The sequence below is a fragment of the Fistularia commersonii genome, chromosome 25 (genome assembly GCF_037954325.1).
Source record: "Fistularia commersonii isolate RoL2024-O1a breed Wild chromosome 25, RoL_Fcom_v1.0, whole genome shotgun sequence".
In the NCBI taxonomy this organism is placed as follows: domain Eukaryota; kingdom Metazoa; phylum Chordata; class Actinopteri; order Syngnathiformes; family Fistulariidae; genus Fistularia; species Fistularia commersonii.
In genome coordinates this window covers 2,899,562-2,913,539 of record NC_141308.1, presented here as the reverse complement: position 1 = coordinate 2,913,539, position 13,978 = coordinate 2,899,562, and the positions used below count along the sequence as shown (strand labels likewise).

At 39.3% G+C, this 13,978-nt stretch overlaps 1 protein-coding gene across 5 annotated transcripts in view; it reads left to right on the top strand.

Moving 5' to 3' along the window:
- Window positions 1-13,978, top strand: part of tnr (tenascin R (restrictin, janusin)) — a 156,221-nt gene that overhangs the window by 106,720 nt on the left and 35,523 nt on the right. For 2 of the 5 annotated variants that reach the window (XM_086172865.1, XM_086172867.1), the window contains exons 14-19: window positions 470-552; window positions 1,412-1,514; window positions 2,295-2,384; window positions 5,993-6,126; window positions 6,270-6,399; window positions 8,279-8,545. In XM_086172865.1, the coding sequence (XP_086028991.1) occupies window positions 470-552; window positions 1,412-1,514; window positions 2,295-2,384; window positions 5,993-6,126; window positions 6,270-6,399; window positions 8,279-8,545 (807 nt within the window). Of the gene's footprint in view, window positions 1-451; window positions 553-1,411; window positions 1,515-2,294; window positions 2,385-5,992; window positions 6,127-6,269; window positions 6,400-8,278; window positions 8,546-13,978 lie in introns of all 5 variants that reach the window. The other 3 variants (XM_086172864.1, XM_086172866.1, XM_086172868.1) reach the window with 2 other exon arrangements.

The window sequence follows — 13,978 nt, the reverse complement described above, 5'->3', positions numbered from 1 at the left end:
AGGGGCAGCACATGTTAGATGTTTTGGTGGTAAGGCCAAAGAAGCCAGAGTGACATGCTTCGGTCATGTACGGAGGAAGGATAATATATCGGTAGAATATATTGAATATAATGGTAGAAGGATGCTGGGATTGGAGCTGCCAGGCAGGAGGTCTCTAGGAAGACCAAAGAGTATATTTATGGATGAAGTGAAAGAGGACATGCAGTTAGGTGATGTGAGAGAAGAGGATACAGAGAATAGGGTAGGATGGAGGAGTTGATTTGATGTGGTGACCCCTTAAGGGATTAAGCCGGAAGGAAAAGAAGAACATCATAATATGTCATATTTCCTAGCATTGTACATACATTGTAAATAAATAGGACTAGCTTCTTTGTCTGATAAGGATAAAGCTGCTTGTGTTTGCCAATGCACTTTCCCTGAGAACCGGTCTCAGTGTCCCCAACATTGTCAGCTTTATCATTCTTCTCAGAGATTGATGCCCCCAAGAACTTGCGGCTCTTGTCCAAGACCTCCACAACCCTCGAGCTTGAATGGGATAACAGTGAGGCTGAGGTAATTGGCCCTGTGCTAAAAAGAATTTGGAGTTCCTTAATGGTCTCTTTTTGGACAAACAATAATGCGGGTATGCAGCCAGGGAGTATCACTCTCAATGTGTTCTCTTTTATTACTTTCAGTAAGATGAGGCAAAACAAGCGTTCCTACCTTAAGCATTTACATTCCATTCAATGACAGCTTTACTTTAACTTAATGAATTAATATGAAGGGATTAATTCTAACATACACCGGTCCTTGACTCTTGACAGTTAACTATAGAGTTTTATACAAATGGACATATAGGTTGACCATCAATGCAACTTGTTTTACATTCATCATTGATTTTATGTTTTAAGTGGTTTTCTTTGGTGTCATAATATAGTCATACCTTTAATGATAATAACTTTAATAACTTTTTTCATCGAACAGATGCAACTTTTCTCATTCCCTGAAGATTGGCCTGCCATTCCACATTTCTGTTCTTTTAGTTGTATTTTTCACATGTAGGTGTTTCCATTTACTTGGATGCTAGGTAATGTTCATAAAATACCCCAAATTCCTTCTTTCTTCTAATTATAATAACATCCCTATCCAATTTTCACAACTAAGAAAACTTCTTTGTCACAGTTTGATTTGAGGAACATGATTGTGTGAAGGTTCACTAGCATCACAGAGACACTCAAAATTGATAGAAATGTATAGAGGGTTGGTCATAAGAAACCAAGTAGTCTATGGAACTAAACCACCGCATTGTAAATGACTATGTTCAACTTTTTGTAGCATTAATCATTCTATAATTAGATTTTTACTTCCTGTATTTCTATTGTATTCTATACTGTATTCTATTTTTTTATTGTATAAATGTGTTTGTATTAAGGTGGAGGCCTACCAGGTCGTGTACAGCACTTTAGCAGGAGACCAGTATGAAAAAGTTATCGTGCCACAAAATGAGGGGACCACTACGAAGACCACGCTTACCGGTAAAGGTGGAGAATGAGGGTTTGGGGTTCATTGTGGATATTCATTCTTTTACTGTCTCCCAACTGTTGTGTGTTTATATATATATTTGTTTTGGGCAATGTGTTTTTCCAATGTAGATGTTAGTTGTTAGTGAATGTCGGTGCTTTGACTTGCTGGCTGGGATTTTCTCCGGAGTGGCTGACAGACTACTGATAGTATCTGCAGAAAAGGTTTTTGTCCTGCAGGCATATTGAAAGGCTGTCCAAAGGACAACTGGGATTTCTTTTTTTTTTTCTCATCAGAAAGGCCATAATGCCAGAAAGGGCATAGCTAGAAAAAGACAAGAAGTAAAAGGTCCTTGTGTTTTTTTGCATCCAGCCAGAAGTCAATGCTGCCTCCTTCTGACTTCTATGCACTCATTTTCTGTCTATCTTCTCCGGCTACAAAAAAATCATGATTAGATACTTTAATCATAGACATTACACAATGGAACTTAGTCATAATAATTGATTCGGTTTTCATCTCCATTTTAGTAGTTTGAGAAATATATGTAGATTTTGTAGATTCATTTCAGATTTGTTAATTCTTCATCAAATTTGAATTTTGTCAGATATGGAATTCTACATGCAAATGAGTCCAAAATGTATCAATGTATCAGAGATGCATATTCAAATTTTCTTTTGCAAATATAATATCTATGCATTTAAGCATTTTTTTTTGGAGGGGGATACAAGAACTTCTCTTTGTTAGACATTTATGGGATTCATTTTACCATTTCTCTCTCCAATTGTTGTGTCAAGAACTGCTACCAGGCACTGAGTATGGAATTGGCATCTCTGCTATGGGAGGCAGCAACCAGAGTATGCCAGCAACGATGAATGCCAGAACAGGCAAGTATGCTACTTCTTGCCCTTTGCTGCAGTTGTCCCCAGCCCCTGCTCCGCGGATCATTTGGTACAGGTCCGCAAAGAAAATCTTTCTTGATACAAATGATAGTTTTTTTCATTAGACCTTCCGGATCTTATTTTGAAAAATGACTGTTTCCGCCTTCGCCTTACTGCCGCACTTAATATTGTAATTGCCTGGATATAAAGTGTAACCGTTGTATTCAGATAAAATACTGCCAACTGACAAAAGATTTTATTATTTGAACGGTCGTGCCTCTAACTGGTCCATGGAAACATTTTCATGTATAAAGCTGGTCCCTGGTACAAAAAAAGGTTGGGGACTGCTGCTTTACTGCACAATGTGAGTTAGTGAGTAGTCTTTTTGTCAGCTATTTCTCAGCACCGTAAGAGTCACCTATATGTTGTATTATTTAAAGTTTCTGCTGTGGCTCAATGCACCTGTTCCAACTATTAAAACCTGAAGTCAAGGTAAGCAGTTTTTCAAGGACAAAGTGTGTCTATTTATTACAACTACCCTTTGGACAAAGATCCCATTAATGCATTTAAAATCAGTGATAATGCGTACAATTTTACTAATGGCCCTCTACCACAGCACTTGATCAGCTATTTGAATTTTTATTGAGTTTTGAGTTGTTTCTCTGAAAGGAAAAAAAGACCCCATTTAACCTCCTGAATGGCTGGGTATTTTGCTAAATTATGCCTCGATCGGCCTGATGAAAAAATATTTTGCTATCCTTCTATTTTGTGCACTTTCATTGAACTCTGAAAATGCACTACATTTGTCACATCACAATTATCACAGCCTTGAGTTATATTCAAATAGCTTGAGGTAGGAGTGTTCACCAGTAGCTGGAATTTGAGGGAATTATGTAAATGTTTGACTGTATGTTTATGAATCCCGATCAAAATTTCAGAAAAAAGGAAATACTGCAGTTAATAAGATGAGAATAATACATTGAATATACTCCCAAGTTCTTTTTTGAATTAATAAAAAAGGACATGGATCATAACTAAAACAAAAGATTAGATAGAGACTGTGGAATCATTCATTTCATTCAGCAATGCTGTCTCAGCGCCATAACTAAAGTGGCTACTTAAGGTCACATAAAGAATTTGTTTTATACTGGTAAGTACAGGGAAATGTCCACCATATATGGAGAAATGTTCTTTACGCTTGATGAGTTTGGCCATAAATGTTCAGCTGAATTAAATAATTTCACAATAAATAATGAAATAAATTATTATACAATAAACAGCAAAGCATGAATAAAATAAACCAAAGTTATATCATAACAATGTCAAGCAATGATCTATAATCTTCTAGATATTCCATTAAAAAAAGGATTCCCTTTAATATTGTTGCATGTCAGGACCAGATGGGCTTTTTTGACAGCGCTGAAGCCACCACCCTTTTTGATTTTAATTAATTAACATCTGTTTTGGGACTACTCCAGCAAGGTGAAAAGTTGTCACAGATAATGTCACTACATAAATGTTATGTTTAAGATGGAAATGAATTTTAGGTCCAGTGTACTTGATAATAACTTTGGTGTTATTTACCGCCATGACTTCCACATCTGCATTTTACGCAATTTGTCAAGCAATGAATAATTAGCAGGTTGTTTTTAACCTTATTAAAAGTGAGTCTGATGTTCTACTTTATCAGAGCAATTGTGTATCATATTAATATATTTGGCTTTGAACCTCAAACAAATTCAATTTGAGGGATTAGCAAGTTTAGATAGTCATGTTTCATGAATGTTTCAGATGACTGAAATACAACCTGAAATTTAGCCTTTGTACTCCTGAGGACTCCACCTTGAATTGTCACCTTATTTTGGTAGAAAAGTTTGTTCGTCCTTGCTACGACGGTCGAGGCATCTGTCTTGAAGGAAAGTCCTCAGAGGTGGGGGTCTGCAATAAAAATAATTTAAATCATTTAAGAAGTACCATAAATGATATCTAGAGAGGCAGGCATCTGACCCTTATCCAGGAGCAACAATTTACTTTAAGCTGCCTCCCCGAATGTTCAACACCAGTCAGAAAGGACGTTTGGGTCTATTGCAAACCATTTCATCCGGTGTATAGATGTGGATACCTGAGCAACACCTTGACTGGTGAACTAGTTCCTGGGATACGCAATGTTTTTTTTTTCTCTGGTAGTAAAGGAACAAAAGCTTGAGCTAAAGGATGAAGTGGCGTCAGCTTGCAATAGAAGCTTTTGAACCAAACATCTTGATAGTTGTATTACTCTCCCTCCCCAAGGCAAAAGGCGAGGCTCATGGGACTAGATACCTAGGCTTGATTAGAGATGTTGTTTACGTTATTTAAGATGAGTGTTTATGTAAATGCAGACCAGCGTTGAGTTATTTAAAGGATTTAGGTGTTTTTATAGCTAGAAAGGTGTTAGGTGTTTTATTGTTACAAAGAAGAAGACCCTGCCATGAGAATCATGAAAGACTAGGTGCACAAAGAGGAGGCATATTAAATTCTCTGCTGTTCTTTTGGCCTTTGGGCAAGATTGATTTCAGTGGTCATTTCTGGGAAGTGAAAATAGTGGCAGTAACAGCTGAGTGAACATAAAACAGCAGAGAAGCATCCCAAAGCGCACATCCTCGGCAAGCCTTATCTTGAATCGAACTGGACTGAGGGTTGTGCCAATTTTGCTCCCCAAGACCTGATGTGAACTTGAAAGAAAGTCCATTTGTGCTAACAAGGGCACTGCCCGATAAAGCTTATCAATAAAATAAACCAAAACAATATGTGCACTGCAAAAGGTTGCTTTTTCCCCCGGAAAGTCTGTTAATGAGGAAAACCCCTCCCTCTTTGAAGGTAGACTATCGAATGAGTCTTCTTCTCCCAAAGTGAATTATTAATTCATTAACATTTATTAATCATCAGCATTATTAATTACATTAACATCTTAACATTTCAAGTTTGAAATGTTAAGATCTCTGTAATTGTGGGTTAATGGCTTCTCCATATATCACACTGTGCCTCCCTGTAGGCTCTTACTGTGGTATTGTTGCCAAGTGTGACAATAGTATCAAAGGTGTGTGTAGAGGAGAGAAATGGTGTGAGAAGAGGCAGTAGAAGAATATGGCTGAGGTGTAGGTGAGGACTCCGATCCTGATATTACAGGGAAGGAAAACAAATCATGGTGTTACAAGAAATGCCACTGAAATGAATGAAACAGCTCCATGGCTGTTTGGACAGCTGTCATAGCTCCGCTGTCTGGTAATATATTGGTCCACTATGCAAACTAAAGATGATTATCAGGGATGGCCGCATTGATGTCTATTGACATTCTTAATATTCTTCTTCCCATCGTCTTAACATTTCAAACTAGTTGTGGTTTGGAGGTTTTTGAATGGCCTGATTGCTTAAACCGCTTGAGTGGTATTTGTCCTACTAATAGGAATACTAATTCTTACATTGCCCTGATATAAAAAGTTTTGCTTTTCTATTGAATTTTTCATAGGTTCATTAAAATTTTGAAGCTCCGTTTATTTGCTTGTGGAAGAGTGTAAGCATATAAGTCACCAGCCATTAAAAAAAGGCTGCTTTAAATCATTTCTCCCCTTCATTAGGTCTGGACGTGCCCATGGACCTGACTGTGACAGCTTCTACTGATAACACTATCACCCTGGTATGGGGTCTGGTCCAGGGCCCTATTGACTTCTACAAGATTACCTATACATCTTCTTCTGGCGTAGCGACAGAGGTATAGAAGGAAACACATGAAAATTAACCAGATAACACTTAGTCTGAAGAAATAGTATGCCTGAATTTCTTGTATTTTACATCACCCTATGTAGTTCTCATTACTTTATTTGATCTTTGCTGACTGTTTTCCTCTTGTTCTAGCTGACTGTACCTAAAGACGTAACCACTACAACTCTGACAGACCTTGAGCCCGGGACTGAGTACACTATTACGGCCGCAGCAAAGAGAGGACGACAGCAGAGCAACACGGCTACCATAGATGCCTTCACAGGTAGACCAAATTTTTAAGTTTTATATTACTATTCCCTCTGATAGGGAATAGTAATTATGTAATGTAAATTGAAAGACACAAGTATTATACAGCGTGCCCATATTTATGCAGCATGCTCATATTTCAGGTTAATGTTTTTTATTTATATAGGGTCAGATCATAGCACAGTTGCCTCATGATAACATAAATAAAGAAATATGCATGCACACACACACACACACACACACACACACACACATATATATATGTATATTCTTCCTTGAATATCTTTTCAATGAGTAGCTTCAAAACTCAATTTCAGTGAGATTGTCGTAAAACAACACATTACTCTGACTTGTTAGCATTTAGCACTAAAATAAGATTCAATAACAATTGGTTCTTATGAGGACATGAAAAGCCTCCAGAAACCTTTAAGCACCCAAATGGCACTAAGTGAATGTAGAGAATACAGTGAACTAAGGTGTGGCGGCAGGTAAGGTGACTCAATGAAAGAAATTGGAGGAACTGAAGAACACATCAGCTATTCAGTTTGTCACAAATCTTTTCTAATCACAACTTGAAATTTCATCTGAATGCATTTGTATTTCTGTTTCATCCTTCTCAACACCACAATCTCACAGTCACAGTTTCTGACAGCACAATGTTTCTCCGCATCACTGTCACAACTTTTAATCTATTTGTGATTGCCTGTCAATCTTCACTGCCATTGAGTCCCTGCTATTTTCACAAACATCTTGATGTGAGTCTCAAATGCACAAACCTCTGCGTTAAAATGATGGACATCCACTTGAGAGCTTTTAGATTTTATTCATTACCTTTATCGTCATCATCTCTGTCTTCTTAAACAAGGCTGCTGTGGCATTTGTCAACAACATGGACATCATCAACATCATCATTTCTTTCTGTTTCTTGTGTCATCCATGCTTTTCCTAGTCTTAACACTATAACCATATGGAGCTGATAGAGATGACAGATGAAAGACTGGGGGTGTCAGGGAGGGAAAACTAAAGGAAAAATACACAATTACCTGTCAAGTTCTAATCATCTCTTTTCTTGGCCATGTTGGCAACCTTCGTCTCTCAGCGACCACTAGGAAAACATTGTGATGAATAATGAAATCCATCCACTATATACTGCTTATCCTGCACTCAGGGTCGCAGGGATGCTGGAGCCTATTCCAGCTGTCATTGGGCGACACCCCGGACCAGTCGCCAGTCGACCGCAGGGTCACTTATAGAGACGAAAAACCATTGACTCCCCCATTTACACATCTGGACAATTTTTCCAATGTATGAATTAACCACCTGCACGTTTTTTGGTTATGGGAGGAAAATGGAGAACTTGGAGGAAAGCCATGCAGACACAAGGAGGGCTAACCTGCACATGAGGGGGGGCACATGATCACCTTTGTCATCAGAACACAACAGTGTTCATCTTTTTATCTCTTTTATTCTGCACAGCAAATACAGTATACGTCACCGACTCTTTTTAAGTAAATATCTTCATTTCATTTTTGGTGGTTTGCATTGCATCCAGGTCATACATCGTGACATCTTCCACCTGGTAATAATCATTTTTTTCCTGAGCTATTCCATCACATCCATTTAGTTTTTCTATTCATGACCAACTAAATTGGAACTTTTGCATGATTGAGGTCTGACTTATTCTTTCTTGCCACATTAAGATTTCAGAAGCTTAATTCTGGATTGTGTTTGAAAATAAATGTACAGTAACATCTAAGTTCGCTTTCATCCATCACTGAATTGCTTTTCTGTGATGTCTACAATGACTGCAGCTTTTCTTCACTTTTTCTGTCTTTTTGTTGACTTTTTAACTGTCCTTGACACCTCCGCTGGCCAATGACCCCCTGCCTCTCCAGGGATCCGGCCCGTAAGTCACCTCTACTTGTCAGAGGTGACCTCAGACTCGGTTTCAGTGGCGTGGAGCGCCCCAGCACCGCCTGCCGATCTCTTCATCCTGAGCTACAGCTCAGCTGATGGGACTGACACCTCTAAAGTGACGCTAGACGGCTCCAAAACAAGATCGCTGGTCCAGGGCCTGCTACCGGCCACTCACTACACCGTCAGTCTAATGACAATACAGGGTGATGTCACCTCTGAGCCTATTACAGCATCTCTTACTACAGGTGAGCTGCCTGATTTGATGGAAGATAGTCATCATTTGCATCTGAAAATACAAAAAATATAGCATTGTAAGATACTTAAATCATTATTCATCTTTAACCTTGTCTCATACATTCCTCTATGTGTCGCCAGGGAGAATGGATTTCTATTCTGTTCATGTACATTGGATGTCAATGAGTTATCAATAGTCAAAGTCGATGCTTTTTTTCTTACTTTATGGAAAAGTGATACAATATTTAACTTGGTTACATATCTATTCTCCGCAATAGCATTTCTGAATGTGTTGCAAAGAAAACTACCTATTAAACCTTTTCATTACCAATCCCAGTGCCTTTGAAGGGCTTTCATCTCGTGTCTAAGACTCATATCTTCTTTTTAATGTCATACAAGAAATGCTATTCTCTGTATTTTCTCTCCTCTCTCGCACCAGCTACCTTCATATCCTCTCTCACTACCTCCATAAATCTTCTCTTTGGTCTTCCTCGAGACCTCCTGCCTGGCAGCTCCAATTCCAGCATCCGTCCACCAATATATTCACTATCCGTCCTCTGTCCATGACCCAACCATCTCAGTCTGGCTTCTCTGACCATCTCTCCAAAACATCTCACATGTGCTGTCCCTCTGATGGACTCATTCCTGATCCTATCCATTCTCGTCACTCTCAAAGAGAACCTCAACATCGTCATCTCTTCATCTCTTCATCTCTTCATCTCCTCCAGCTCTGTCTCCTGTCTTTTCATCATTGTCACTGTTTCTAGTCCATACAGCATCACTGTCTCACCACTGTCTTGTGCGCCTTTCCTTTCATTTTGGCTGATAGTCTTCTATCGCATAGTACCCCTGACACTTTAATCCACCATAATATATAGTTTTAAATAAAAGCGACAACAAAAAATTTTATTTAGTATCATATAGGAAGGCACTATATATACAGATAAATATATATAAAGAATTAATATTCATTAAATAAGGGTTAGGGTTAGGGTTAGAGACTGACAGTCTCTGGGGTTAGAGACTGACAACTTACAAAGGAAAAATGAATTCAATCAAAATTTGAACGATCTCAATTGTGGGTCAATCCGGGAATACTGCCAAGACTCACAATGAAAAAACACATGCATAACTGCGCTCATCCTAGCTCAGAAAGATTAATATAAACCTTGATATACTCTGTAATGTAAACCATTATATTACACCGCTACCACAGTAGTAGGAATTATAATAATAATAATATCTATTATAATTATTATTATAATAAATATTAATAATTATTAGTAGTATTAGTAGTAGTAATATTTATTGTGTATTTAGTTATAGTCCACTACCAAAAGCACAAAGGAAGTGGTGGGAGGGATTTTATTTTTACTTAAACAAGAAGGACACCTGCAATATTGAAGAGAGGTGATCTGTTTTTTGTTCACAATGTTATTGTGATTACATGGTTGACTACCCCACATTTTACTTCTCAGGCTATATTCCATTAAAATCCACCAAAAAATAGATAAAAATAGATAACCTTGTCCCGGCTGGGCTCAGCCCAAAAGGTCAATGTGGGTCCCCCTTCCCTTGGGCTCACCAAGGGCCAAGGGGTCGGGTGCTTTGTGAGCCAGGTAGCGACCTTGGCGGTCCGTTCCATGGCTGCAGAACCTGTCTGACCTCGACGAACAGGTCAGGCTCTGGAACCAGGCCTGTTGAGGGCAGTCGTACTCTTCTTCTCTGGAGTTTCTCCCACTTTGATGCATTCGGCAGGTGTGGGTAAACTAATTAGCCCCCAAACCCGACTGGGCGCCTGTATACTGAGGCTCAAGCCAGTGGAAAAATGGGTAGTCTCCCTCAGGCTTCAGGTTAGGCGACAGGTTTCGACTCTGGTTAGTGCTTTTTCATATTACTTCAACGCTCATGTGGGCAGTGACAGTGGGACCTGGAAAGGCGTGATTTGGAGGAACGCCCCCCCCCCCCCCCCCCCCCCCCCCCCCGATCTGAACCAGGGTGGTGTTTTGTTACTGGACTTCTGTGCTCATCATGGACTCTCCATTACAAACACCATGTTCAGGCACAAAACTGTTGATTGACTGACTTTGTGGTCATGTCATCTGACTTAAGGCCGCATGTCCTGTGCACTCGGGTAAACCTGTTGTAATCTGATCACCACCTAGTGGTGAAGTTGTCGAGGTAGTCAAAAAGCTCAAAAAGTGACAGGGCTTCAGGGGCAGATGAGATCCGCCCAGAATTCCTTGAGGCTCTGGATGTTGTAGGGTTTGTCCTGGCTGACACGCCTCTGCAACATTATGTGGAGGGGGGCCACGCATCTGGGTTGGCAAACAGGGGTTAAAAAGGGGGATCCGAGGGTGTGCTCCCGCTGCAGGGGGATCACTCAGGGTTACTGGAGAGGAGGGTTTTCCGGGTCGTTTAACCTCGGATAAAGGAGGAGCCGTGTGTTTTTGTCCTGGATGCAGACTCGGATCCTGATGCCTCAGAATTGGGTCTCTGCTTTTTGCAGATGATGTGGTTCTGTTGATTGCAATATCCACCCCTTGCTTGGAGCGGTTCACTGCCGAATTTGAAGTGGCCGAAAAGAGACTATGGTTCTCAGCCAGAAAAAGGTGGCGTGCCTAGTCTCGGTCTGCCTCTAGTGGAGAAGATCAAGTATCTCAGAGTCATGCTCACGAGTTAGGGAAGGATGGAGCGGGAGATCGACAGACGGATCGGTGCGGTATCAGGCAACAATCTCAATTAACTGGTCGATCTACGATCCTTCCCTCATGAGGTGTGGATTGTGACTGAAAAAACAAGGTCACAGATCCAAGTATCTCGAATGGAGTTTTCTCCACAGGGTGTCCGGGCTCTTGGGTGAGGAGGTTGGCCATCTGGAGGGGCTCAGGGTAGTTGATAATCCTCCGTGTCGAGAGGAGAAAGATGAGGTGGCTCGGGAATCTGGTCAGGATGGGTTCCTGGACGCCTCCCTGGTGAGGTGATGTTGGGCATGTCCAAATGGGAGAAGACTCCAGGAAAGACCCGCTGGACACGCTGGAGGGACTATGTCTCTAGGCTGGCCTGGGAACACCTCAGGATCCCCTGGAAGAGCTGGATCAAGCGACTTAGGGAAAGGGAAGTCTGTCCTCATGTTCTGACCCCAGACAAGCAGCCGAAGAAATGGATGGATGGGAAAATGATTAGCAAAGCTAAATAATTTTGAATATCTCCATATCTACATATTCTTGTTTATACAGCCACAAACATATCATACCCAAAGTACTGTGTTTAATCAATATTGGGAAATCATGCAAAGAGCAGAAGGAACATTAAAGAACTTACTATTATGCTTATTACAGATATCCAATATAAACATCCATCTTCAGAATATTCAGGGTAAATAAAACATTTTTGGACTTATTACAAAATTAATATATAGATTGATATATAGTTTTAAGATGTTCTATAAAGGTAGTTGGTGTGAGAGAGGAGGATACAGAGAATAGGGTTAGGTGGAGAAAGTTGATTCGCTATGACAACTCCCAAAGGGAAAAGCCGAAAGGAGAAGAAGACCTATAAGATGTTCACACCAGAGATTTACTGTCTGCCCCCCCCCAAGTAGGCAAGGATTATTTTTATCATCTTTCTTAGTATGATGTTTGTGGTTTCATTTCAGTTTGCATGGAAGAGAAATATAGCCTTATCAACAGGGTAGAACATGCACATGAACGAAAGATCTTCTCTGATGAGGTAGATTTTTGTATCCTTGAAATAATATTTTTACATCAGTTTGGGCTTTGAGCTTGATACCAGCTATACCCTTGTGTAAAAGTGTTTTGGTGTAAAATACACAATTGTTAAAAAAATGCAAACTACCAGAACCGTAGAACCGCCTCAAAATTTTAGCCAAACAGGAGAAACAGGCAGTTATGCTAATTTGGCAACGGAGCACATATTTAGCACTTATCGGCAACCATAACAACCAATGATATTCTTGTAGACATATTGAGATAGGCTTTTAGTTAATGAAACACAAAACAATTTATGTTTCCAAAAAAAAAAAAAGAGTGTTTTGCTGTAACTTATCTATAGCAAAGTACCTGCATTCTTCAATAAAAGAATTCAAGCGTTATTATTAAATTCAAAGTTTTCTTTTCACATCATAGAGCGTAAATGAATGAGTCATTCATTCAGTTTGTCTAAGAAAAAGACAAAGACCAAGAGGGGAAAACCATTAATAGAGGAGATGTTGTTTACATTCTCTTGGAATACACTCATTAAAGTGGTGAGCAGGATGGCCTCATTTATCAACTGCTTAGGAAAGGTCCTAAATTATTTTGTATGACAGAAATTTAGAATTAACATAAGTACAAAAATCTGTATTTTTCCCTTGTAACTAAAACATGTAATAATCTGTGTCGATAAATCCAATTACGCATGATACATTAAGTTTATTTATTTTCCTATGCACAAATACAGGTTGATAATTCCTGTACTTTTTGTCAAAATGTTCCTACGCATTCTTTCTGTACACTTCTGTGCTTACAGACGGCATATAAATCAGGCCCCAGATGTTCAGGGCAAAACTGAATTAGGGTTTGCATACGGACACAGAGTACATATTACACTTTTCTTTACACAGATTATGTGTTTGTCATTTCAAATGTTTGAATTGCAAGGCTTAAAAGAGATGCCACTTTGAGTATATAATTAGTCAGCCTGTTATTGTAACATTTGATGCATTTGAAAAAGGCTTACATCTAAATTAGTTTAAACATCAGTAAAAGGTGTTGGGTTCATAGAAGAGCGAAAAATATAGACATGGTCATTGTCATATTTTCACTTATTAATTTATAATCTTAAACGATGCAAATTGATTTTGGTCTTCCCGGGTGTGCAGTCAGTGCCCACAGTTATCTCTGACTCCGGTTTGACAAACTATTCTGTATTCTGATGCATTTTGCTGCTGTGTACATGAGAAAGCGTCATGAATTACTGAAAAGATTTTAGACATTATTTAAACGTTCTGTCTTTATTAAAGCAAATGTAATTAGAAAGATATCCATGCATGAAGTATCACAGCTTTTTTTTTAATGCTGGTATATATATTCACAGACGGGGAATATAAATGGACTCAAAGCAGGGAATAACATATTGTACCTTAAGCTTGTTCTATAAAAACAGGTGGGTAGTTGGTTTTGCTGCCTATCAGGGCTGGTTTCCATAACAAGTGACAGAACCAACTCCTTCATCTCTTCCCATATGTCTCTACCTCTATTTTTTACTCCCCTGTGTCTTTTTGGGGTCTTTCTCTAATTACTTAGGACTTGCCATTGATTTAATTGCTTGCGCACATTGTTTTTACTGTTACCTTTTCTGCAGTAGTCTCCAGAGATATACAAAACAAATTATCAACAGGAAAAGAAGTCTCCTGAGTGAGGCCTGTTTTGTCTCAACGCTGC